The sequence below is a fragment of the Lonchura striata genome, chromosome 8 (genome assembly GCF_046129695.1).
Source record: "Lonchura striata isolate bLonStr1 chromosome 8, bLonStr1.mat, whole genome shotgun sequence".
NCBI classification, from domain to species: domain Eukaryota; kingdom Metazoa; phylum Chordata; class Aves; order Passeriformes; family Estrildidae; genus Lonchura; species Lonchura striata.
In genome coordinates, this window is record NC_134610.1 from 17,232,525 (window position 1) to 17,259,880 (window position 27,356).

Sequence of the window (27,356 nt, forward strand, 5' to 3'; positions counted from 1 at the left end):
GTCTATCTTGTCCAGTTTGATACACTGTATTAGAAAAATATTGTTAAAAAATAGAAATGAGAATCATCCCAGGAAAAGAAATTGAATCAATATACTCTTGTTCCCATAGTTTATTATGTATCATTTACATGTGCTACCTCTGAAAGCTAAAGATGTGTACTATGTCTCCCAGATAAGCCAAGCAAGGCTTCTGAAAATAATTTGTAATATAAGTACCACAAAAATTAAAGTAGCCTATCTTTTATCAAAATTCTTTATCATTCCATGAAAACAGAAAATGTGCAATATCTGTTGTCAACACAGTGTCAAACAACCATATTGGGCTTAAGTTTTCAATAAAATAGACTTTCTGAGTGGCTGACATTTCTACAGTATTCTGAGCCAATTTTTCCACCCTCTTCTACCACTATAGCTACAACAAGTCCACAGAGGTCAGCAGAATTGCATTATAATGTCTAAGTGGAAGATTCAGCTTGTCAATTATTGAGGAAGGAAAAGCAGATGAATTTAAATAAATTTTAATTAAACAGTCATAGATATAATACTTTCAACTATACATTGTCCCTGAATGGAATCTTCCTTTCCATCTTATTACTGTTCAGCTCTGACTCAAAATGGATGGGGGTGGGATAATTTCTGACAAAAGATTATGGTCCAGAATCTCATCTGTGCATTTAAAAGAGGGTTGGACAGAATTAAGAAGCTCTAGAGGCCAGTACATCCTGTGACATACTGATACTACTCAGAAACTCAAAGATGTAATATCCTGTAGTTTTGCCCCTAACACAGTTCACCCTAATGTTAACATGATCTGTTTGCCAAAACCTATGACTCATGACTTCCTTTTGTTTCCTTCCTTCCTTAGTGGAGGTACATTTGCCTGTTTTGATTTTATAGTGTGTTTGCAGCAAGATTCTTTAATTGCCACCTGAAATTCAGCTGACATAGAGATTGCAATGGTGCAGGTCTAAACTGCTTGAACTTAAAATCTTCATTTGAATTGTGATGCTGTGACAAATTTTTACAACTCGTATTTTATTAAGGGACTTTTGTGAAAGCAGTGCTTTACGCCTGCATTCTGGAAATAATTTTATGATCATGAGTAAAAATGTCTAAAAAATCTTCATGCCAGTGAAAACATGAAGACTATGCTTCCTGTGTCATACAAATATTTTCCCCTTTGTTTGCAAAACACCATAAATACAAGGAATGTCTGTGCTAGCAGTCAGGGAAGGAATCTTTCCCATTTAACCAAAAATTTTTCTCATAACCAAGACTTAGAAAACGACCATATGCTAAGTAAATGTGTTCAAAGTGCTACATTTTACTCATTGAAAATATTCATGCCATGATTTTTTTTTACACTGAGGTTCCTTAACACTATGCCAAAAGCTTAACAGGTCGGCAAGTATGAGTATGTGCCTGCTTTATTCACACAGGAAGGCCTTGGGAATATACACCCAGTGTTGCTTCCTCTCAACAGTTTGGAGCCTAATTCCATTAACCTAAATAAGGATATGTATTGTAACACAACAATACAGGTGTGGCTGAGAAACATTTAGAGGGAAAAGTATTTAATTAAAAAAATAATATATTGAACATAATAGTCTTTCTCTTTTTCCACTGCTTTTGGCAAGCAACTTTTCAGTCATCAGAAATACTGATTCCTGACACAGGTCATCTGTGGTTTCAGAAGTTGAAATTTACTATGATTCTGTTGCTGGCAGATAAATTAGTGCAGCTGTTTCTGAATTCAGTGATAATGCTTTAATAGGACTTTAAGGCAGATCACTCTTTAAGAGCTGTTTATTGAGAGGGCTTTATACGCTTGCTATTATAGAAGTGCATATGGAATTATCCAGACATACCTTCTTTGTGACAAAATCAGTTCCAAACTGCCAGTTGCACTCAGTTATTTTCAGCAAGAAAAACATTAAATTTAAGGTCTTAAAAGTTTTAAATCTAGGTAATTTGAATGTCTTTATGTTTCAAATTGCCAGTCTCCTGCAATGATTTAATTTAAGAAGTCATTAAATGCTACATCTTGCTTTCCAAGTCAGTATTTATGACAAGTTTCCATACCGTAATATTCCCAGCTGGAAACAGGAGCCACAGCCACTCCACATTTAAATACTCCACTGCCAGATCCAAGTGCCAAAGAAGTTACATAGCCACCATAGGACTAGGAGGAAATCACAGACAGTTTAAAATTACTGGTGAAGTATCATTCTGTTTTCTGAATCAAACTCATACAAACTAACTCCAAATTAACTAATTTGCTTTGCACGCATGGAGGACAATGTAACAAAAGGTTGAGAGTTTTCTGAAATTTATTTATTGATATCAAATGGATCTGATGGAATTTCTTGTCAGAGAGATTAGAAAAATTTGTCAGTTTCTTTTTTTTCTGCTTTTTCAATGTTTATCACTGCTTTCATTACCACTTACAGTCAGAGAAGAAATTTAATTTCATAGCATCCTTCACGGCAATCTAATGCAACCTATAGCTCAAAACAGGGCTAACTTCAGATGGAAATTATACTGCTTGCAATCTCATCCATAGTACACATCCTCTCCACTCCATCTGCTTCAACAGTGATCAATGTTCTCATAATTTTTTCCTAAAACCAAACAAAAACTTTCCTTCTAGCAGCTTGTTTTCATTGCCTCTCATCCTTTCAAGGTGCACCTCCAAGAAGAGTTAGAGGTTTTTTCCCCCTCCCTTAACAAACTATCTAGGTTTTGCTAAAGATTAGCATATTGAATGAACTCAGTCATCAGTACTAATGCACTCATCTAGTTCAGGATGGAGCAATTCCTTCCTATTGCCTGCCATCGTTCTCAGTATTTTCTGGCCTGATTCTTCAAATGGGGATCCAGAAAGGAAGAATAAGATCACAGCCGTAAGAAGGGCAAAGCAGTAAGTAAGCCTGGATATAAAAATAGATCTGTGAAACTCAATGGGCTAGTTGCTGAGACAGGAAAATAATGTAAATAAAAAACTTTTGGTTTGGCTCTCTACAGGATGTGGAACTGAGGTTGGAAAAACTCATATAAGGTCTTTGCAAAATAATGGGTTTCTGTTTACTTTGGAATGGAGGAAGGGATAAAAATGTGGTGTGTCATGAAAAATTCTGAAGATTACTTCAGTAGCATAGGAAAGACTAAGGGAAATAAGCAGAATTATTAAATATTTGTTTTTTGTACAGAAGTTAAGTTAGTCCATCCTCTTAACTTTCCAGCTTGAAATGATAGTGAGGGATATAGTAGTAGAAACAGTAATTAGTAGACTTTTCCAACTCCTCTGATTTGCTCATTTGATCTTTCAAAAAATCAGTCCACAAGGCTAAAAAATAAGGGATTAGGATTGGGCAGACAAATATATTCACTGTAACAGGCCAAGAGAGAGAGTTCACAATCCAAATTACTTTAGTAGTTATTTAAGAGCTTTTGCCATCTTGAAAAGTTTGTTGAGTATGAAAGCACAAGTTCATGCATACTCACCAATCTGGAGCCTATAAATAAGGAAACACCTTTCAACCCATTTCAAAGCTTTCAGATCAAGAAGTGGTATAATAAATTGGAAATAAATCGGAAATAAATTGGAAAAAAAAGGCTGATAGGTTTGGCAGTAGTGCTTTTATTTTAATATTGTATCCACTACTGGAATACAATGTGTCCAAGCTATCAGCTGTTTCTGGAAACCCTGGCGAAATAAAATATGATGTGATTTAAAAAGAAAATATTTTCTTGAGACCTTGAATTACCTAATGTCTAATTAGAATTATTCACTTCTAAACGTCTGTGTCATTTAATTTCACCATATGACATCCATTTTATTCTGGTGTTATAATAGTAACTGTACAAAAATAACTTAAATATTGGTTGGTAGAAACTTCACAGAAAGATTTTAGCAACTCTGCTCATGTGCTCTCTCAGATGAGGCAATATATCTGGCTATTAAAGTTTCTGGGAGCATTAAAAGGAGAAATACATGAAAAAAGCAAAGATGAATAATAGACTGGTTAATAATTTGGAATGACTTCCATACTGCCCAATATTTCCACATCTTGATGAAGCTGTCTGTTGTAAACCCCTCAGATCCAGATTCATGCCTGATGACCATTGCAAAGCCAGCCAAGTACACAGTGATTCAGGATGATGCAGGGGTCACATTTTCTGATGAGAGATAGTCATAGGATTTTTTCAACTATTTTAAACTCAGATCAGAAAGGACAATACTTGAATTTTGACAGTAAGTCCCTAAGTTAAAAGTAAAGCAAATTAAAATGTCATAATTTGGCTTAACTTCCAGTCCAAACAATGTATTAGACATGAGCTTTTCAAAATTCCCTCTTGAGCTGCTACAGATTAATTTCTGGGGGCTTGAACTGTTGCAATTGCATGTCTATAAGTACCAGCAGGAACCATTCCCTTTTGCAATACCATCATACATTTGCAGAAGAAATTTTATATATGCTTAAGACAGAACCTGGAAGAATAATAAAACAAAATTATATTGCAGGATTATTTAAAGATAGATATAAAAACACCAAGCACTTACCCAGCCCCATATTGCTATTCGTTTCTCATCAATAAAGCCCATTTCTATAAATTTTCTGCAGAAAATAAAATCACAGAAATATATGCATTATTATAAAAAAATTGCCAGTACAATAACAAATTAGCAAAAAATAGTTTTTCTTGCACTTTTTTCCACACATCCCACCAATTTGAGCAAACTGACAATCAACATAGCATGCCTGATTTCTACAAACCATCAACTATTCAATCAATAGGTGTTGAAAGGGAAGAGGAAGAACTTTTCCTGAAAGAATTAAAAAATACTGAAATCAATACTTCCATAAAAACTATTTTTATTCCACTGGATGAGGATCATTTTCATTGCTTTGGTGCTAAAGGTGCTGGATTACCATTAACATTCAGCCTTTATCATGCAAGATACCCAACATACTGATGTCACAGTGAGTTAATACTTTGATTTCTCAACAGGAACAGTATTGACTTCTGAAGAGATTAAGGATGCCCTGGAGAAATAAGCTTTTTTATTATGTGCCTGAAAAGTAAAAAGTTCTTATGGCTATTTTAATAAAAAATAATAATAAAGGAATCATCTAGTAATGCTCCAAGTAGGTAATAAGCTTGAAATGTGTAAAAGGTACAAAACTTCTTATGCTCTCATGAGTCAAAGAGAACCATAAATATTAGGTCTCCTACAAATATCCTGCATCAGAGTATGGAGACTGTATTTCTAAAGATGTAGTAGCGACAGCAAAGAAAAGAGGATAAGGCAAAAGACCACAAGGGTCTGAGAGTGACAGGTAAGCACAATAGGTTCAGCTACACATCAGGACACATAGTAGCCTTATTTACTAGGACAAACCCAAGTGATTGACAACACCCAAAATGTGGAATACTATCTGGGTGGGACAGAGTTAGAAAAGCCAAAAAATTATTCAGTTTTGTTATATTACTTAATCTCTGGGGCTCCACCTACAGTAACAGCCCCTCCAAGAACTTCCCACTAGAGTATAGAGGCTCTTTAAAAATCATGCATCTTAATCCATGCGTTAGATCAGGAAGATGGAATGCACTACATTTAACTGAATAAAAAATTAGTCTAGGTGCTGACAGAAAAATGGGAAGTGTGAAGTCTGAGGTCATTTTTTCATGGCCTGTCTCAGCAGATTTTGCAACTGCAGAATCAGTTTAGGTTTTCTCTGATATTCTATGTCTGAGTGATGATTCAGAATAACACAGAAGCATTCTTCTGATATTTTGAAGTATGCCACTCCTCCTAAAAGTTTCAAGATAGAAAATAAAATAATAGAATAATAGAAAAACTTGACATTATATACAGCTATTCTGTTTCATTTTTCACTTGAAAGGATAATGGCACATTTATATTAATAACATTGAGTAGGATATGAATTATCACAGAGCAGAAAGAGGAAGGAACAGATATCCTTCTCACACACAGGCAGTGCTCTCCAGCAAGCAGAGAAAGCTGTGAAAACCTGAGTTTCTACATCCAATTTTCAGCTAAGATACTTGAGTATCTTCCTCGAGTCTGGAGGAAATAGGGTATTTACTGTTGCACCTGGAAATCTATCCATCAATCCATCTCTGATCTCTCTGAAATCTATCCAATCTATCTCTGATGGGCCAAATTCCACACCAAAGGCTAGGCTAAACTCTTGCCTTGCAGTCATCTCTGTGTGGCTCAAACACTTCTTTAAATGCCCACTTTAGCAGTGCTACTGTATCTGTAAAATTAACAAGACAACCTTTCTTTGCAATCCTCATCTTTCACTTTCTCCCAAAATCTCTGCATAGGGAATCAGTTTCCCTTGGAACAATTTGAAGTGTTTTCATACAAAGGAGCAGCTGTTGGGGAGCACTTATCAGGAGACCTCAGGGACTTCCTCTTCTTAACTATCCTAAAACAGCACAGAATGCAAGTTTGACTAACTGACCTGTAGAACATTTGTGTCGGTTTCAGTTTCGCTACAAATTTCTCATTTGACCTTCAGCTAATCAGTGAAGTAAATCCCTATGGATCTCTGGCTAATCTCTACAGTCACTGAGGTAGGCTTGCCCTATAGGAAATAATTTCAGAAAAATAGATAACTGGCTTAACTTTCACCATTGACAATTGTATTTCTTTAGGCTTACGATTGAAACCTCTGATGATTCTCTTATGCAATACAAGTGGTGAGGTCCAATATGGACTTAGTGATATATGGACTTAATACACCAGACAAAACCTCACTGACATAAGCAAAAGCTAATATTTTATTTTTACAAGTGTTTTTGTCTTATATCCTGGAGACCTCAGGTCTTCAGAAGAAAGGCTGAGAATTCAATATCTCTTTCGCCTTACTACTTAGTGTGCAAATACAACAGCTATACAGGGAGATAATCTACTTACTTAACTGCTGAGATTTGGTCCTCAACTTCATAGACTCCAAGTCTCCGATATACTGCATGCAAAATCTTGTCACCTTGATAAGCTGTCCCTCTGCCATCCACCAGAGCAACAATAATTCCCTCTTTGCTTGCAAGATACGTTATCCAACTAATGCTAAAGGTTTCCTTTACATTCTGACTGCAAGGTCCTCCATACCTGAGGAAGAAAATTCAAACATTTTCAACTCGTACTTACAAATTTATAAGTGGTTATTGGACATGACTATAGCTATTGGCACTGATAACATTTCCTCTACATGTATTTTGCTAAATGACTGTGGTTCAGAGAGCTCAGTAGACAAACAGTTCTACTTCTATTTTCAGTTAGTTATGAGATTTTGCTATCTAAAATCCATTTTAATAATTTAGGTCTTATCTCTAAGAGAAATAATTAGTTTCAGCTCAGACTAAGTGGTGCAGTATCAGCTGCTTGTCCTAAGGGGAATCCTTGGAAAAGCCATCTCTCAAATACTCAATTCTTTGTTCTCTCCAAATTCCTTAGGAGTAACATCCCTTTTTTGTGCTTTTTTGCTTTTTTGCATTTGATTTCCACATGCAGTCAGTAATGCCAAAAAAAGAGCAAGATTAAGAAATACAGCTCCTTACACTTTTCAGCTATCCCCAGACCTTACTTGTTTCAGTAGGAAATATCATGTGCTGTTGGAACTGTGGGCAGAACATACCCTGCATTGCTGAGCAGAGACACTCCTCATGAGAATGGCCTAATGCAAATTACACATTTGACCTCAAGGACAGGACTCTTCTACTCTAACCTTCAAACATACTTAGCATTCTTGGACCTTTGGATGATCACTGATTAATAAAAAATTATGCAATTGTTTATTACACCCACTCAGCTCTCCTTTCTGCATATTTTTTTTTTCATCACTGCAATTTTTATTGTTTTTCTGCCTGCAATAAATTATGTTAAGTGCTCTTAACAAGCAAGTCCACATGGCTCAATTTTCTTTTCATCTTAAGAAATGAAGCAGGCTCTTGCATTTTTTCATATTAGCAAAGCTGAAATCAATACTTTCAGATTGTCTCGTGATAAACAGAAGGAGCAACAGAGCTAAGATCCACATGGAGTAACCCACATGATTTTAGCCTTTCTCTTTGAGAAAGTAAGCCTTACCATGCTAAGATTAACATTAAAATCCTTATCAATCTCCATTGTGATGAATTTCTATTCCAAAAATACACTGAAAAAACCACAACAAATAAAACAGAACCAAGTAGTTTTTCTTTTGCTTTATAAAATGTTGCAAATATCCCAGGTTTTGTTAAATTATAAAAAGTATGTTTTCTAATAAAACAACAAGATTCAAAGAAAGAAAGAGTTACATACACCTGAATAAGAAGAGGGTACTTCTTGGATCTATCAAACTGTGGGGGTAGAAGCATTTTGTACCACAAAGCTAGAAAATACAAATTATAATTAGATTCTTAATGGTTGAAATTATCCAGAGTCTGGTATAACAATATATGAACATGAATCAGCACATAGTACACAATGCATGAACTGTGAATTAGAGAACTGATGCAATTAACTGTTTATATTGAGCTGTGGAAGAACAGCTTTGAAGAAACACACATTTACTTTAATTTAGCTATGCTAAATTATTACTTCACAAAAGTCTAAGTTCTCAGTTTTTCCTGGTGCCTAGAAAAGCATAACTGTTTTAAGATTATCAGATATTAGTTTTGGAAACTTTGTACTGATTTATTACCATGGGATACTGTTGGTAAGTAAATATAAAAAGAACAGTGCAAGCAAGTCAATTTAATACATAACACATGAACAGCAGTTTCCCATTTTATTACCACCATATTTATTGTTTTTACACAATATTTAAACTCTTTACCAATAGTATTAAAGATTTCTTAAAAATGTGCGTTGTGAAACAAATGTATTTTAACTACTATTTTACTGAGAGATACCCTGAGGCATAGACAAATCAGCTGTTACTGAACAGGGCAGAGCCAGGCCTCTTCTTCCCAGTCTGACAGGCCAACAACTTTGTTCTACAGAAAGACAGTATTTGCTCTAACAAAATTAAGGCAAAATATTAAAATGGTAAGAATAAAAAGTACAATAAAGATGTGTAGTTCTTACTTATACCATCCACTTCAAGCTTATTAATTTCTTCTTTTGGCAGTCTGATATCTTGCAAAGCAGACTTCAATTCCCAATTGTCTTCCAATACTCTGAGCTCTAAGTAAAAGAAATGCCTGAATTATTAATTAATTTATTGTTAATTTCTCTTCAGTAATTAAGATTCCTATACTTTGTGTTATTAGAATAGAAAGGAAATCTGTGAATTTTACAAGAAGAATAATGAAATCCACTCAGACACTTCTAATTGGGTTTGATCACATAGCTAAATGAAAGAAAAGCACTGGCATTGCAGTGCACAAATACTCGTTAGATTTTTATAGGATGTACATTTTGCAATGCAAATCATTTCACATGTTGCCTCTGAGTGTTAGAGTCCCGCATGTTAAGAGGAAACAGCTTTCTCCTGCAGATCCCTCATCCCAGTTTTGTAAAATGGGGGAGCTAGAAATGCAAAATTCATGGCACTGTGCAAAACACAGTCCTATATCTCCTGTATCTCCTCTCTTGCTTATCAGACTAACATCAGTTTAACCTCTGAGGCCCTTGGGCAGTGTGGTCAAGCACACAGTCCTCAGGGAGTATCTTGTTTCTGGGTAATGCAGGAAATTCAATTTCTCAAGGGGTTATGGCAGAGCCTCATTTAACCACTGTACAATATGTTCCTACACAAAGTCAGCAGATTTACCATCTCACTGTCCTTATTACTTCTCACTTAGTAAACCTTTTTTCTTTTCTTTTTAAAATGTAAACAGTACTAACATTTATTGTTTTACTTGCTTTAGAATAAATTCAGCTACATAATTTAAAAATTACTGTTTCAAATGTAATTAACTTACAGGACAGATTGCACAACTGTATATTATTAATCCTTTGGCTCTTGTTTATTTATGTGTTTTCCCATGTGTAGTGAAGGATGAAGAATATTGGCAACATAATGGAAATCTGTGACTTTCAGCTTCACTTTCAGAATGAATGAACCTTTTAAAACTGCAGGAGATTTTTCTTTTTTCCTTTACCTTTCCCTTCTCCTTGTTTCTGGAAATGTTCAAAAAAGTACAAGAAGTATTCTTCTCTCAACATATATTAAGCTAGGTAGTGCTTAGGACATGCCAGAAATATATTACTGGAATTCGTTCTTTCAAAGTACTCTTGACAAGTTTTGCAGATTCAAGTGGGTTTTTTTATGGCTGAAGGATCATCCTGCTTTTGGATGCTCATGCAAACTCAGCTGAACCCTTTTCCAGCCTCCCCTCCAAACTCCTGAAACTTCCCCATTACCACAACTGAATTGTAGGCATCGTGGAAGGAACTTCCAAACTGATCTGTGTCAGTTTAACTGTCTCCTACTAAAATTCATGGGTGATTCAGTTTCAAAATGCTGCCAACTGCAATGAAAATGGATTTACTAAAAATAGTTTTGCACCACAGAAGAGATTATGAAAGCAAGGAACTGAAGGAAAATTAATTCTGAAAAGGTAATGAAGAATTTAAAGAGAAGCCTGAATTTGTTTTTATTCCTGAGAATAACAGCACAGAAGAGGGAAGCATGATGAAACCAGTGGTGAAAATCCATTACAGGAAACTGTTCTCTGCTGCAGAGAGGTTAAGGTAACTGAATCAGAAAAAACAGAGAGGTATAAAAATGGATTAAATATTAAAAAAAAAAAAATCCATGCATGCATTGTATTTAAACCTTTAAATCTATTCAAATCTTCTGCAAAAGAAATACCAGAACATAGTGTTTCTATACCATAAGTGCAATAGACATGTTAACCTATCTTCTCCATTTGCAAAAATTTTTAAATGGTCATAAATTATGATACTACTGGAGTCTAAATAATATGATGTTGCAATTCACTGACTTCTACATGAATCACCAGAGATTAAGTTAGTTTAACAATATTGCAGCATTTGTCTTCCTTATGTTTTTGTGTGTCTTTTGGTCAGTTAACAGTGGGTTATCAATGCAGGCCAAACTGTAAGGACCATTACAACTACCAGCTCATTTCCACTGATTATTGGGGAAGGAAGAGAATGCTTAATCTCTGAAGTTTATACAGAACCATGCTAGTTTTCATAACATTCCAGGAACTGAAGGCTTAAAGCTGGAGAAGAACTTTTAGGGAAAAAAAAACAAATGAGGGACTGAGAGAGAAGATTCGCTGCAGAACTATTTTCATAGCTAGAAAATTCCTGCTTGGCTTGGTTGCAAACAGTCTTCACTAACAATCTACTTAAAGAATAAGGGCTCTGAATGTTTCTTGCTGAAGATCACACTTTGTATCAATAATTACACCTCGTCTGAAGAGTTATATGAACTGATCATCTGAAAGAGCTTCTGCTCTTCTCTGACATCTCTACTGATGGCTGAGGAAGTCATTGATCCAAATTCTATCTAGTACAGCACAACAGGTCAAACTGTAAACTCTAAATAGTATGCTATTGTCTTTTGTTTAAGGTAGTGTTGCCTCATGAAAAAGAAAGTCTTGTGCTCATCCAAATGTGAAAAGGAATATTCTGGAAATCATAATAATGTCTTCTACAAAGTTTGACTCAAAATTTGGTAGACAAAGAGTTGCCCATGTTCATTTTATCTCTACTGTGTAAACAGGAAAAACAGCAGCATGCTATAAAAGTGCTGGACCCAGGAACTGAGATAAATGCATCAGTGTGTTCATTCATATTTGGATTTTACTGATGAACAAATCCAAAAAGACACTAGTTATTTTAATATCAAACAAGATGAAAGGCTTCTCAATCACAATCCTAAGTATTGTATTAGAAGACCTAGATCTGGATTAGCGGTAAAGGAGTATACCAATTGCTCAGAAATAGGCAGGATACTTGCACTACCTCTATCACCATGGTTTTCAAAAAGAGTAGAAATGGGAATCCCAGGACCTGTTGTAAGAATGATAAAAAGTTAGTTTACAGTTTGAAGCTGGAATTTGGTGATGCAGTGTGTATTACATTAACATTGATAAGTGACAGGAGTTAAAGAGCTCAAAGATGATGCAAAAAATCTCAATCTTCTCTGCTATATAAGAAGAGAATACATAAGGTACTGCTACAATACATAAGATACTGTGCGTACAGACTTCTATATTTTATATATACAGGCATTGCTCAGCAAACATAATAGAAGCAACTTTAAATCTACTAATGCTTTCTCCCGAGAGATGAAGTGACATCTAGTTAATACCTGAGATGTGATTACATAACGTGAATGCAGAACTAACAATGTGAAACATTCTTCTGAGAACATGTCACATTGTATTTGTGAAGGTGAGTGCCTTTCACATGGTGATGACCTTACTGACTATTTTGTGCAAGAATGATTGAAAGGTGTTGTTATTTGCTACATTTGGTTCTCTCTCCAACAGAAGTTTAAGGAACTTTTCAGCTGATCAGTCAGTGCAGAATCACAAGAACAGTAAACTTTATATGGAGTACACAAAAGTAAAACCTTGGATTCTTTTCCTCTTTTTTTTTTTTTTTTTTAGATTGTGATGTCACTGTTTTTTGAGTACAGCAGGGGAGGAAACCTCAGATCACTGAAATCACCTAATTTATTACTTCCCTTAATGCTTGTGTCATGCAGGTGGATTCAATGATCACATATCTTGAACTGAATTTTTCTTAGATCATTTCTTAAAAATGTTCTCAGGTGCTAAATATCCAACATTTATGGATGACACAGGTCTTAATTTCAATTGGGAAACACAGTAAACTAGTTTCCCACATCTAACTTCGATCACATAAACTGCAAAACACTATATGTTTCTAAATCCTGTTCTGGTTGCTGCAAGAAAAACATGGCTCTCATGGATTAAAGTCTGTTTTGTGATATTAAAGACATTAAAAAATTCATTTTTAATTATCAAAATCCAAAGGTTTTTGTTGAAAAAGTTTAAAAAAATCCTGAATATATCTGTATTTACTGAAACATCACAAAAGTTTTGAACATGGGAAGTCTCCTTCCTGGTTATTGTGAAATTTCTGTGAGTCATACAAAAATAATTTGGGATAATCAGTATTAACTACAGTACTGACAAAATATTAAAGAACAAATGATTACATGTTTGGTCCCATGCCATACATACCATAACAGATCAAGGCATAATACTTTGAACGTTCACTGAATCTTGCTGTGTAATACTGACATCTCTCTTTTCTTAAATTGCAAGTAATGCATTGTTTTCTCATAGGTTTACTTCCAATGCTGATTCTAAGAGAAAAGTCAAACAAAGCAATTGCTATTTTGCTAAAATTAACTTTACATGTCTCTTTCATATTCCTGGATGCAGGCCCTGTACTTTCAGAACTGTTAATTTAAAAATAAATGCTTGGTCTTTTTATCATTTTTTTCCCCAAGACTATATTTAAATGCTAGATGTTATTTCTCTCAATTGTCAGACAGAATATGAGGTTTAGTTAAAATAGCTTGTGAAATTATACATTAAACATCTTGAAATGAAATTTTTTTATTGACAAATCCAGAGAAATCTTCTATTAAGCTACTATCATTAAGATAATGTTGATAACACTTACTTGTAAATATTTCTTCTTCCTGGATAGCCTTCAAATTCATTGCTTGAATAGAAACTGCAAATTCATTTATATGTTAATAAATAATCCATAAAGTGATGACCTATGAACAAGCATCAAGATGAAAAGCTGTCTTGGAAGTTAATTTAGACTTCTTGAGATTTCTGCATGCAATGGGAGAGTAGTTAAGCTTATATACCTTTCATCTTAATAAATCTTTGCTCAGACTATGATTAGGTGACACATAAGCCATATAAATAGGAGTTCTATCTTAATTCTCATGAGCTAATCTCTCCAATTATGTAAACTGTTTCTATCTATACAGTAAGCTGAAATAGAGATCATAAAAAGACAAGTAACTGCAAATTGTGTGAGTGTTAACCACATGATTAAATTAAGTGTTTTTAAATAAGGCTTTCTAAGATGGGTGATGAAAATAAATAGAAAATTGAGGGCAATTTGCAAAGAATCTTTCGTAAGTAAATCACGTTTACAAACCTATGCAGTGCCTTAGCATACAAATTTGTTTTGGATACATTCAGATAAAAAACAAATTACACCTAATTATAATCTGATGAGCTAACAAATGATGTTCAAATAATTAAGTGTGGCTTTTACTGACAACACTCACAACCTTTTTACTTCACGACACTTACATTGCATCATTTGTTACTCTGAAAATGTATATTGCCTCCCATTCTCCACTTGTAACTTGGATTGCATTCTCCTGTGTAGTAAGACATTTAAGTTACTGAATATTGTAGAATTATTTCAGGACAGTAGATCAATGTAGAACACTTGGCTTGACTTACCACAGAGCCATTGATGTAATGAATATGCTTATAACCATTTTTGTCACTAAAAATTTTGTAGTATGAACTGCTGTCTGATGTAAAATATGGTGCAGAAACAAAGAACTGAAACAATGGAAGAAAAACAGTAGATGAGACATAAGACTGTCCAAGCTGTTTAGCAGATTATACTACACATAGTAAAAGTAACAAGACTATTTAATCAGTTCAAATGGGACAAACTACTTTGCACAGGTTTGTACCTGTGATATTCAACCTCCCTGTGATCATGTTACAATTTCTTTAATTTTGAGTTTCTTAAACTGATAATATAGATACCTCAAGAACATCACAAATGAGCTCTCTACTTGTAAGTAGAATAATTTGTATATTCTGAATAACCTTTCTTTAGTTATTTAAAAACAGGCAGAAATTGTTTTTAACAAATAAGTGTCTGAATAAAGCTAATGTTGATGAATGGTGCCAGACTGAGTATTCTGTGGACCTCAGTTTGTCTGTTTCACTGAGCAAGCACAGCATCAAAGAAATGGATACCTGAAGTTTCCCATACTATTCCACTAATTTTAAAGAACAGATTATTCCAGATAAAATAATTCAACTTTTTCTTCCTTTCAAAGAATCATGTCTTTACTAAAATTGTCAGTCAAGGCTGAATTACTGCAACTCTAATTTTTTTTGTTTGTTTTCAAAGCATGAAGACATGAAGATATGAAGATATAGGAATAACCTCCAAGCCCTTCAAACATAGTCAAATATTCCTGAGTGAGTATACCCTTTGAATAGTATTAACTCAAGCTCAGCTAGGACTTGTAACTACAAGTTAAATTCTCCTGGAGACTGTATCTATGATTCCTAATACTTGAAAGCCTGTAAAGGTAAAAGCTGGGATTTATACATGTGTACAAATTCTTTAGCTCTAATAAAAATCTGTCATCAGAACCTCAAGTGAAGTGTCAAAAAAAGAGGACCCTGTAAAATAACTGATTCTTGTAAATATATGATCTTCTCATTAAAACATCTCTTAAGGAACTGTGCACTCAAAATTGAATCTCATTGTTAAGTCCACTACAGGATATTCAGGCAGTGTGAGGTTCACACACTTGATTCTGTTATCTGCTACTGCCTGAAAGTAAATATAAGCAACACTACATATTCATTGCTGGAATACAGTCTATATGACTAAGTACTGATCTCATGCTCTTACAATTTCCTTGTAGGCTTATTTTTACAAGTTTCTGAAGGTAAATGGCTGTCTAGGGTTACTGGGCAGAGAAAACATCTTTTGCTAAGAGGTAACTCCACAGAAGTATCTCCTGCCATTCTAAGGAGCGTATCTTCCCTTGAAGGTTTCCCCTTAGCTCAAGATGTGCTGCACCTGGCACTAAAACTGTTCTGAATGGACAGATTTTATTCTTAAAATACTGAGATAGCCCATTTTATCCCTTGCTGTAGTGTCACCAGAGGAATTTTACATCTATTCTTAGGTTCCAGAATGCTTCTAAGGGTTACACTGCACTGTAAATCTACCTCTTTTCATTACTTTCCTCCCTTCATTAATTTCTCTCTCGACCAACTTTTCTGTCTAGTCAGTTGGTTTGGACCAAAATAGGTTTGTAAATTTAGAAAGCAGGTAGCCAGGTTCTGTGTCTAGCACAGCATTAAAAGCCTCAGTCCAGCAATGCAACAAGTCTAAGCAGTGGTGCTGTATATCTCAGAAGGGGGCTTCATGTTTCAAAACACTGATGGAAAGATGCAGAAAACTGTAGCTTTTAACTGAATTAAAAGAGAGTACAACAAGAAAACCTACTCCGCCTGCCCATCCTGTTTGACTCTCTTCTATGTGCTGTTGACTCTGAAAAACAAAAGCAAATGTACACTTTTAAAGAATATTGAGTTTATGGAGATTCAAAATCATCAAATAAATCAGTAGCTGACTTTAAAAGAGAATTTTAGAATATTTGTTATGAAGGTTAAGGGAGTTGGAGGTTGTCTAAATAAATAATATTGCTGTATTAAGGTCATTACATTAATTAAACTATTGTTTTTAACAGCTGTCAATAGAGCTAAATAAAATTTAAAGCAATTACACAACTTTTTCACTGAAAACAAGAATGAATAACTACTTAATCTCATTAATATTTTGGCAAAAATCCAAGCAAAATAATATCAGGAATATTAATACTAAAAATTTGGTTTAGATTTTCTTTGATTTCAGAGCTGAGATGTTAATTTAGAGCAGTGGGTGATGTGGCTACTAAGCATTCTGAGACTATGAATATAAATTTAGAACATCTTAACTCCTTTTTCCTAAAGCTGATTTGGAAACAGACTTATCTGAGCATCAATGATGCAGCTAAAGGTGCTTTTACATTTGTACTTATGTTTTACTTGTAAAGTTTCTAGTGATATATTTTAGAAATCTGCATTCAATAATGTATTTCCTTTTTGATCTTGCAATTTTTTCTTTATACTGTTCATTCAATACAGTATTTCTTCATAGTCTGAAATGAATTTAACAAATTTGCTTTTTAAGGAATATGATATGTATTTCTTACTCTCAACATAATCTCACTACTATTTAAAATCATGTGTTCTCCCTTCTAATTTAATCCCCACAAAGTGACTTGAAGAAAAGTTGCAGGTCCTTGTCCCTTAGAAGATGAGTACTTTGCAAGGGCTCCACTGAGCTACTAACTGAAATGATGAATTTTATTTATTTTTAAGATAATAAAAATGGAATGTATTGTTTTATATCTGCATCCTAACATTATTTTCCTTTCTTTAAATTAAAACTCAGATCTTGATGACATAGCACATTAAGGATATACTTAAATTCTCTCATTTGAGTACTCCCAATTTCAGAAAGACATGCCTACCTATTACTCATATGAATAGTTCCACTGCTCATATTGCTTTTTGTGGTCTAGTCACATGAGAAAGAGTTGAACATGTGAACATTTCTGATGTATCTACACTTTGGGAACAACTTGTAGATCGTATTTTGTTATTTTTTCAGATACATAAAACATAGCCTGTTTATTATACATTAGAGATTCAATGCAATCTGAATTCAACAAGAGAACTATTTTTGCCAAAGGAAATGTTCAGAGATATACTTTCTGATGGCAAATAGAGCTAATGCAGCAGTCCCATCTGTTCACACTCCTTCGATTGGCCATTTGTGCAAACTTTAATGTGATAAAAGCATTGTATCACTGTATAAATATAGAATTATAGAAACGTCAGTAGTGACTCCATAAATAAGGTTTCATGGAGAAATGCAATTAAACAAGGATCATGAACAAAGTCCTAAAAGATGTTAATTGGTCTGGTCTGGTCTGGTTCCAGCAAAGCAATTAAGCACATGCTTAATTTTAAACACATAAACAGATCTACTGAAGTAAATAAAACTGGTTATGTGCTAAAAGTTAAGCTTGTGTTAAAGTACTTCACTGGATTGTGGCAGAATCCTAGAAACCTTATATGTTTTTTTCTTTCCATTAAAATATGGAATTATTAAAATATAGCTTACTTGCAGGCAAGGTAGAGATTCAGTGTTAATGTACCTATAAACTGGAATAATTAGAAAATGTAGCAAATGATACATTAAACATGTTTTTTCCCCTACTAAATTACAATATTTCTCTGTGGATTATTACTTCAATGACAATGATTTTGAAATAACAGGACCTTAAATACCCTTTAAATTTGCAACAGTTTTCATGTAAAGAGGAATAAAAATTATTTTCAGCCTGAAAAGGCTGTGTCAGTTAACTCTGAAATTATAATTTATCAGTTATACAGAACGCTTTTATAAATATTTTTGCCTTTTATTTACAACTAGTTCAATGTTTCATCTAATGCTAGTTTTAAGAGGTGTTCTGTGCCATGAACTCTAAGAACAAGACAAGCCAAAAGCACCAATATTAAAAGACAACAAATGAGATCACTGTACTAGAGTTACTGAAATTCAGGGGTGTCTTTCATTCAGGATCTATGTGAATTTATCTGTGTGTACACTCTTCAGGCTTTACAAAGCTCTGTTCTGTTCAGCAGAGCAGTCTTCTTTCCCAACTGACTAAATCAGAGAATGACATATTGAAACCAAATGTAGTTACTGTTGCAATTAGCCTGAAGTTTTCTTTTCAGATCTGATTGTGTTTCTGAAAACTTGCCTACTGTCTAGAACCGTATGATTTGATAAAACAGAAGAATTTCTTCTTCCAGAAAAGCTGCCTTACTATTAATGTGTATGTTCTTTCAAATAATCTAACATTAATCTAAAAGGACATGATTTAGTCCAACTTAATGGACTTTAGTCCATTTCAACATGGTATAATAAGGTTTTCTTTAAAAAAAAAAAAGATCGTATATGGTTTCATTTTTGAAGATGCTAACACAAGAAAGAAATAAACAACATTACTGAAAGCCTCTCAATAGCATTTTAGGTGGTTGTTGTTCTTGTTTTGGTTGTTATTTAAGTTTCACAAATAAAAAATGTACTGATTTTATTTCCTGGAGCAATTAATATTTTTCACCCCTCTTCCAGAAATTATAATACTGAAAAAGATATCACTACTAGTAAAAGATTATTGTGATAAAACACTGTAAAATATAATTATGGCAGGGATTAAAAAATGCTAATTTCAGCAATTTTAGATTTATATTTCCAACTTCTTTACCTCTGGACAGTCCCAATTATTTGAATGCTCTTTGAAGTCACAAATAGCTAAAACTGAAAAATTCTGTATTCTCTTCAGCCACTGCACACAGATTCGAGTATCTGTTACCCAAGTAAGCCAAGTAAAATAGTGATCACTAAAATATAAAACAATAAAAAAAAAAGGAGAAATGGCAGTTATTAAACAACAGGAGTAAGGAAGCATTGCTACAGATTGCATTCCCCACATTTCTCTCTGAGAAACAACAGCAAAGCATTCACTGTTTGAGGGTACTTTTTTATCCTCTAACAATGTATCACATGTACTGCCAAAAGAAAAATGCAATCTTTCTAGTTAGCTTCTGATCCTTCTAGGCGTTTAATATGTCAGCACACTGTTAGATAAAGTACAACTCAGAGGCTCAAAGGTTTAAAACAAATAGACAAAACCTTTTTTTAACCAAGAAAAGACATATTTGAGGGCACACTTACCTGGATGCTATGATTGCAGGAACTGGCACTTCCTTAGGACCAAATGCTTCAGAGTTAATAGTGTCTACAATAAACACTTTAACAGTAGGATTTTTAGCTCCAGCCTTCAAAGAAAATGTTTTAGGTTATTAAAACCATGCACTGAATAATTTAGATTGAGGAACATCAAAACACTTTTTGCAGGAAAGTAGACAGGTTACAAAATATGAATTCAGTTGAGTATAATAGAGCAAATAGTCTTATAAGATCTAAAAGTGAAACTGCAGCAGTAGTACATACTTAGTTTTCTATAATTTATATTTATATATATAAAGAAGAAAACCTTTTAAACATTTGAGTTTAGTGCCTTTCTCTATAGAAAATGTGCTTGGTGGTAATGATCGTTCTGTTTGCAGTGGGGGTCTTTGCAGCACACATTACACTGACTTCAGCATAAAACTCCAGCTTATTCACATGATTGCAAGTGCTGTTTGACATCCCAACTGGGAAACGGTTGCTTAAACTGATTTCATGGTTTCTTCTTCACTGCATATGTTATCAGTTTTTTAATTCTTCTCCATGTGTGGTCTAAACAATCCAGTTTTACTTTAGAACTGTGACACAGCTGACAGGTGAGCAAATTCTTTAAATACATTAACATGATCCCTTGCAATCATATGAACATGGTAAGAGTCAGGAGAGCTTTCTAATACATGCTGAAGAAATGCCAACCCAAAACCTTGTTGTCTTAGATCTGGCACTTGAAAGCAATTAAAATCCAAAGACCCTTGAGATCAAAAAGCACTATGAAGTGTGCAAATAAAGTGAAGCTTTTATTTTAAAAAATATATTAAAAAAAAAAACCACTTAGCCTCATAATTTATTCACTATAATGATAAAATAATAACTGCCTAGCTTACACACACAGAATAAATAGACTTAATTTAAAAATATTAAGCACTTTTAAACATGCTTTTAATCTAAATGAGTAATTCCACTTATTTCACTGATATTATATTTAAAATATATAAAATAGAAAATATATTTTAATATTATATTTAAAGTTTTGTATGTATCTACAGCTGTTCAGAGCTTAGACCAAGCTTGTTTTCTTTTACTTAAGTCACAACAGATGTAACCATGGTAATACTTAAGGAATTAAGCACAGTTAATTTTCTCATTGTCGTAACTCATTTCTCAACAGAAAGGAAGTCAAAACAATGATAAAACATACCTTTGGGTATGGAATAATTATTTTTCTAGGATACTGGTCTTCACCAAAATATGAATATTCAATAACTGGTATGTCAGAATCATTAAATTGTACATATGCTAAATATCTTCCATTTGGAGACCACCACAGTGCATATTTTGTTGCTAGCATCTCCTCTGAGGAAAAAAAAAAATGTTTATAACTGCAATCTACCTTCCAATGTATTTTAACACTCTACTCAGCAATCTAGACACAAAAGACAGTTACACTAAATAAAAAAAATCAAACATTTCAAAAATGCACACAGATCCTACTTAATTCACTTGGAATTTTCCTGTGTGCAGGATTTTTTAAAGTTTGTTTTTTTGGATGCACTGAAGTGCCAAATTTTCACTGAAATTAAAACTTTAAATCTTAATTCCCAGCCTCTGCTTTTGCATCAAAAGGAAGACAACTTTGTATGGTTTTGATACATTTTCAGCAACAAAGGCTCAGGATTTCGGTTATGTGTTATGAATACAAAATTAATACATTGTACAGTAAATGCCATATGGAAAAGAAGTAATCCTTAGGGCTGAAAAAAAAAGAGGATCATCACAGACATTTTAAAATGGATTGTGAAACCTGGAACTAATCTAAACAAAGATTTATCATTTGATTTATCATATTTATCATGTTGTCCTTCCAGATTTACTTACCTTCATAGACCCAGTCAGGAATCCCATTAAATATTTCATTCTGTTTTCCATCACTAGTTATTTTAACTGGTGACTCTCTAGGACTTTGTTTCAAATAGATATTATTCTGAAATACATATACCTAAAGACAGGAAAGTTTTTTTTAAGAGTACAGTCAATACTCCTACTGCAGTCAATACTCCTACATTACACTAGCAAGACCTAATGAATATAAAATGGGAAATGGTACACTAATAGCCCTTGTAAATTCTGAAAGAGTTGGTACCTCAGCAAATAAATTATACATTGCAGGCCAAATTATATAATTTCAATTCTATAATTGAAATTCTATAATTGAAATTCTATCATTTCAATTCAGTAAAAAATTTAGAACAGATTTTAAATCCTGCATCTGTAAATCTCCATTTTAAATTAATGTGTTACTGAGCATCAAAAGGAAACCAATTGGTTTTCAGACCTTGAAACTACATTTAATTTTATATAAAATTATGTTGGTCAATTCTGGATAAAGACTGGTGAGCAAACTGAAACACATATTGTACCTGAGAACATGGATTATTCTTCTCTTGAGACACAGAAAGTAAAATCTGAACATGTTAAAACTTTTCTTTGTCATTATTTCTCATAACCAAGATTAATAAACACAGGCCTGTCAAAAATATGGCCTAAGAAAATAAAAACCAAAAGCAGATGTCTTTTAGCCATACAAAGCAAATTAATTTTGGCACTTAATTATCTTTACTAACCAATTTGTGTCCAACGGGTGACCAGGATATATACTGAATTTTATGTGGAAGCTGATTTTCTGTTACAAAAACACTAAAAAAAGGAAAGAAGTTGAGATGGCTTTTTGTACACAGTGCAAAGGGATCATTATACTGTACATTAATAAAAAAGTCACAAAGTTATTTTCTAACTGCTTATTGTTTCTTGAGCAATGCACAATTAAGGCAGGCAGAAACATGCAGTTAAGAGTGTGCACCAGTGCTGGCAAAGGCTTAAACTTACTCCTTTGAAAACCTATTCAACAGCCTAAGGAGCCAGCCTTATCTGTTTCCAAATGCTGCACAAGCACCTCCAGTCATTTGCTGTAGCTGCAGTCTGTGTTACAGTCTCAGCAGGTTATTGGGAATGTGAGCTCAGCATGCACTGAGGCAGGCACGACAGCAGCACGCCCAGCATTTGCTGAGGATCCCAGCTCGCATGCAGGACCTCTCTACTCACAGCAGCTCGCAGCAACTTCTTCCTGGCATCCTGAGCCAAGTTTCCCAAGAATGGTGCAGCTCAGTGCAGCCCCTGTTGCTCAGAACTAAGCACATTTGGTCACATTGCTGCTTTCAGCATAAAAAGGTGACTGCAGAGGCAGATGGCTTCCTTTGGATTTGAGTGGAAAGAGGAGACCAAATGCCATGGGACAAGCTATTGACTTTTAAGGAATGCAGGGTGGGCTGTTACAAGAGTTTTAGGGAAGCTGAAGATTAGACTAATGATAAAAAAAAAAGAATTAGTGGAAGGGGATGGAGACAAAAGAGAATATTGAGCAGTGAAAATTTTAGGGAATGAAATAGGAATCAATCCAGATTAAAAGAATGTATGATTTTTCCTAGAGAATATTTTTTTCTCAAGCAAACAAGTAACCTGACAGATTTAGGCAAAAGCAAAGCAAGTTGGTAGTCACATTATTACAGTTTTGGAATGAATGCTCGCAAGCCCATCACTACAGTGTATGCACCACAGCCCTCTGTAAGAAATATCAGGTCTTACCCATTTATGAGATCATAAATGTGATATGATGCTGTGTAAGAGTATCTCCACAGCTGCATAAATGAAGCAAGAGAATATTATTAGCCTTGAAAAAGATAATCTAATTAGAAATAGCCCCTTCACAGCCTATTCCCTTCTCAAGAAAATACCAAGAAACATTTATCTATGGTAAATGCAATCAACAAAATACTACATAAAATTAAATATTATATTAAGAGGTATATTAATTACCTTTGAATAATTGCTTTCCAGAGCTATGAAATATTTGTCTGATGACATCACATAATTTGAAGCATTAACTTGTTTCTGAAAAATTAAGAAGTAGATTAGATTCTAGTCTCACTGACTTTTAAACTGTAACTTGAAATACAACTGCACTTTTCTGCCTTTTTATTAATGGAAAAGGTACATACCATTGTGCTGTTTGTCATGATGGTGGTTGCATAATCAATTTCAACATTGTAAAGAATAATATCATCCTCTGCAGACTGATGAAGATACTCATTATCTTTATAAACAAGATAAAATGTTTGTTACCTTCACAGAAAATACTACATATATGATCAACAAATTCACACCTCTTTCAAAGAATAGGTTTTAAGCAAATATGTTTCAGCATAAAAAAAATGTTCAACATAAAAAAATGGTTTTCTTCTAACAATGTTGAGATAGAGAGTTATCAAGAAATTCTTCAGGGTTCTCGAATATGTTCTCGAGATTATACACTGTACAGAGGATCAACTATTTAACTTTACAAGTAAATGCCAGATTTTATTCTCATGTCTGATCAAGAATGCCAGTGACAGACACATTAGAAAGTCAGTATCAAAATGTAAATGTTTTAAAGAAAATACCTCTGCTTATCCTTTTACCAGAACATTCTCATTTGTATATTCTGCAGATAAAAGCAGCACCATACAACTGATACTGCATTACTCTGCCCTTACTCACAAGAATCCTACAAAATAAGGGTGAGTGGACTTCAATGAAAATAGAATTTAACCTTGCCTTTGCTCAGGATCTGAGCTATAGTTTGGTAGAGAATAAAGATGAGAATTTTAGTTTCGGATTATTATTTTCACTGCTATAAACAGAGAGAATGAATTACATATTTGGTGTCGCTAGAAAACAAGACTAAAAGTTAAACAGGAGCCTTAAATATTGTGAGGATGTTCATTTTTAGGAAATTAGATCACCCTTGGATCTTCTGAGCACTCTTGTGTGATTTGTATAACAGTATTTGTTTAAAATCACCCTTAGGATGAGATATACAATTTTAACTCCTTGTTTCAAAAGAGAAGTAGACATATGGAATGCTGTAGGCATGACTATCTATGGAATCTAAGGCATGACTTTTGTGTGAGTTTTGTGACTGTTAAAAGGAAAGATAAGTCTAAGTGAGAAAGCTATAAAGAGAGAAGAAGAATATTAGGTTTAGGTGATATGCTGCCTACATTCTTCAGACATTCAGACAGAATTCTAACAAACAGTGACCTAATTTTGAAATCATACAAGTGATATCTAATATGTCAAACTGCCAGTTGTAAAATTGAACCACTGTAAGTAATGCCTCAATCATAAGGCTTTACTTACTTTCTAAAATTGTGGGCTAAAACTAGCTTGGTGAGACTTTTATGTGAAGGGGCACTATGCTTCTTGCTACTGGCAGAGAACAGTGCTTGAGGCAGCACAGAGATGGGAGCAGTATGTGTGCTAGAACGTAATCAGGCTAGCTCCAGTCTCCCTGGTCTGTGCAATTCAATGATAACAAGAGCAGCACTTCAGCCACACAAAGACACATTTGTATCAGCAGCAATTAACTTCATGTCTCCACCTTAAGGAACTTAGAAAGTCAGCTTTATTTTCTATGCAATATCCTGAACTCAGGAATTTCAGCAGTGTCAGCACTTCCTTAAATGAAATCAGAACAGCTGGCCTCATTGTAGAGCCAGGTACTACTGAAAACAAAGAACAAAGGGCCTGTAAGACAGACTACCTCAATCATTACAAGTGGTAAGTGAAAAAGTGCTGTGAAAAGCATGAAAAGGAGATTGCTTAAGGAATGACTGACACACTGACAAATTTCTTTCACTTGCTGCAATGAACATGACAGTAAAAGAAATAAAACACTGAAGGCCTCTGTAAAATTATAGTTTATACTTGACTCAGACATGTTGAAACATCAAATACCTGGATTTTCTAGAATGACTGACAGAACAGTAAATTTCAACCATACGTTTTGACTAACACATTGTTTAATTTCCTAGCTAGCATTCATTCAAAGTAAAGTTGGAAGGAAAATACATTTCTCAGTCTGTGTCAACCAGTCTGGAAATACATATTAGAAAGGCTTATCTATGTCTGAGAAAAAGTTTTACTTACCTGACACCCAATATGGAAAAAATGTTTTATATTGAAAGTTTCCATTCAAGTAATCCTCCAAGGTAAGAGCTCTAGACCCATCATCTGTGTTGACAACTAAGCATAAGACAAAAATCTTCTGTTAATGACAAGAGGGAAAAATATTATTAGTCTAGTGTTTTGGTTTTTCTGTATTCAGTGCCATGCAACAGTGAGGATACCATAGTCCTGGAGATATGCAAAGTGTAGGCGCAGCAGAAAGGAAAGTTCCCTGTTACTGTTCTAGTAAGTTCCTTTAGCCTTTGAAAGACTCATCTTTGGGAATGCAAAAACTAACTAGACAAACTCATTTATTTCAACCATTTACTCATGCAGACACATTTACCTGAAGACCCTGTGAGTCCACATAAGCCTTTTCCACACAGAAAACAAATTAAAGGTTGCTTGATGGTTTAAAGTTTTTTTAAGCATGGGTTTCATGAACTTGTAGAGGCAACTATTTTAATCAGGACCTTCACACGTTCAACAAATGGTCAAACAGGATGCAAACCCTAACTTCTAAATTTTGTACATGCCTCATTAACCATTGATAGACAATAGCTTGCAAAATCATCACCATCTACATATATAAATCAGTAGTCACATGAAAAACATTGATGAAGGAATGCAGGCAAAAATAATGCTGAAAAGTAAAGAATGAGTGAACCCAAACTTGAACTTTTTATTTAATGCTGCAAAAGAAAATTTACAGTGATTCTTGAAAGAAGACAGGTACTCAAATATTTGATTTCTAAGCAGGTCAAATAACTGTATAAAATAATGCAAGAAGTGGAGGCTGGTTTTCTGGATCTTGTCTGGTTATACTTTTCCCAAAGCTAATCAGCTTAAGCTAGGGCAGATTTCAAAAAAAAAAATTCAAGGTCAATCAACTGGATAAGAAGAGTGCTGGATAAGAAGAGTAAGAAGATGCTGTGCAGTTCCTGTGTAGAATCTATGCAATTCACAAGAGTGAGAGTAAGCAAAATATTTAATCCTCAAAAGACACATGAATTGTTCTATAAAGGCCAATTTTTAAAGTTCAACAGCATAATAATGGCAGCTTTCAGGTCTAGGCATTCTGGATGCTATGCTTCCTCAAAAATCAAAGGGACTTCTGCCAGGGTTTTCAGAGGTAGTAGAGATGTCACACTGCAGCTTAGGAGATCTTTGCCACCTCCCCTGTTTGTTCCTTCAGAGCTTTTAGATGACAGTCAGATAATCAAGATGACTCGTTGCTCTCAGGTTTCATATCATGCTCCATAACTTGCTCATTAGTTGCCCTCTCTGTTAAGATCACACTGACTTCCTGGGAAATGTTTCTTCATATTGCTTTCTATGGTACTTTGTAATGATAACACATATTTTCTTCTGCTAAGTGACTATTATTTACTGTAGAATACACATGTCAGGTTGACTGCTGACACAAGCCAAGTTTGCACTAATGCAGAAGAAAACTGTCACAAGGAATAAAACTGAATGCCAATCCAGAGGCAAAAAACTGTCCCTATAAACTCTGAGCTAGCAGTGTATCCAGAAAATATCCCAAGAAGTTCAATAATAAGTTAATTCTTCTTGCTAATACTATGACTGCATATTACTGATCTTTGATACACTAATGATAAACATAGAAGATGGCAGACTTAAAAGAAAATGCTCAGAAGATAATTCCAAAGAATCCAGT

General features: G+C 34.2%; 1 protein-coding gene across 1 annotated transcript in view; it reads right to left on the reverse strand.

Moving 5' to 3' along the window:
- Positions 1-27,356, reverse strand: part of LOC110469655 (prolyl endopeptidase FAP) — a 39,157-nt gene that overhangs the window by 5,023 nt on the left and 6,778 nt on the right. The window contains 20 exon segments of the mRNA XM_077784846.1: positions 2,083-2,182; positions 4,565-4,619; positions 6,953-7,147; positions 8,339-8,408; positions 9,107-9,205; positions 11,963-12,010; positions 13,213-13,337; positions 13,661-13,714; positions 14,314-14,384; positions 14,470-14,574; positions 16,277-16,321; positions 19,152-19,287; positions 19,622-19,725; positions 20,835-20,989; positions 21,512-21,632; positions 22,258-22,330; positions 23,276-23,328; positions 23,507-23,610; positions 23,613-23,783; positions 25,658-25,753. Of these exon segments, the coding sequence (XP_077640972.1) occupies positions 2,083-2,182; positions 4,565-4,619; positions 6,953-7,147; positions 8,339-8,408; positions 9,107-9,205; positions 11,963-12,010; positions 13,213-13,337; positions 13,661-13,714; positions 14,314-14,384; positions 14,470-14,574; positions 16,277-16,321; positions 19,152-19,287; positions 19,622-19,725; positions 20,835-20,989; positions 21,512-21,632; positions 22,258-22,330; positions 23,276-23,328; positions 23,507-23,610; positions 23,613-23,783; positions 25,658-25,753 (1,980 nt within the window).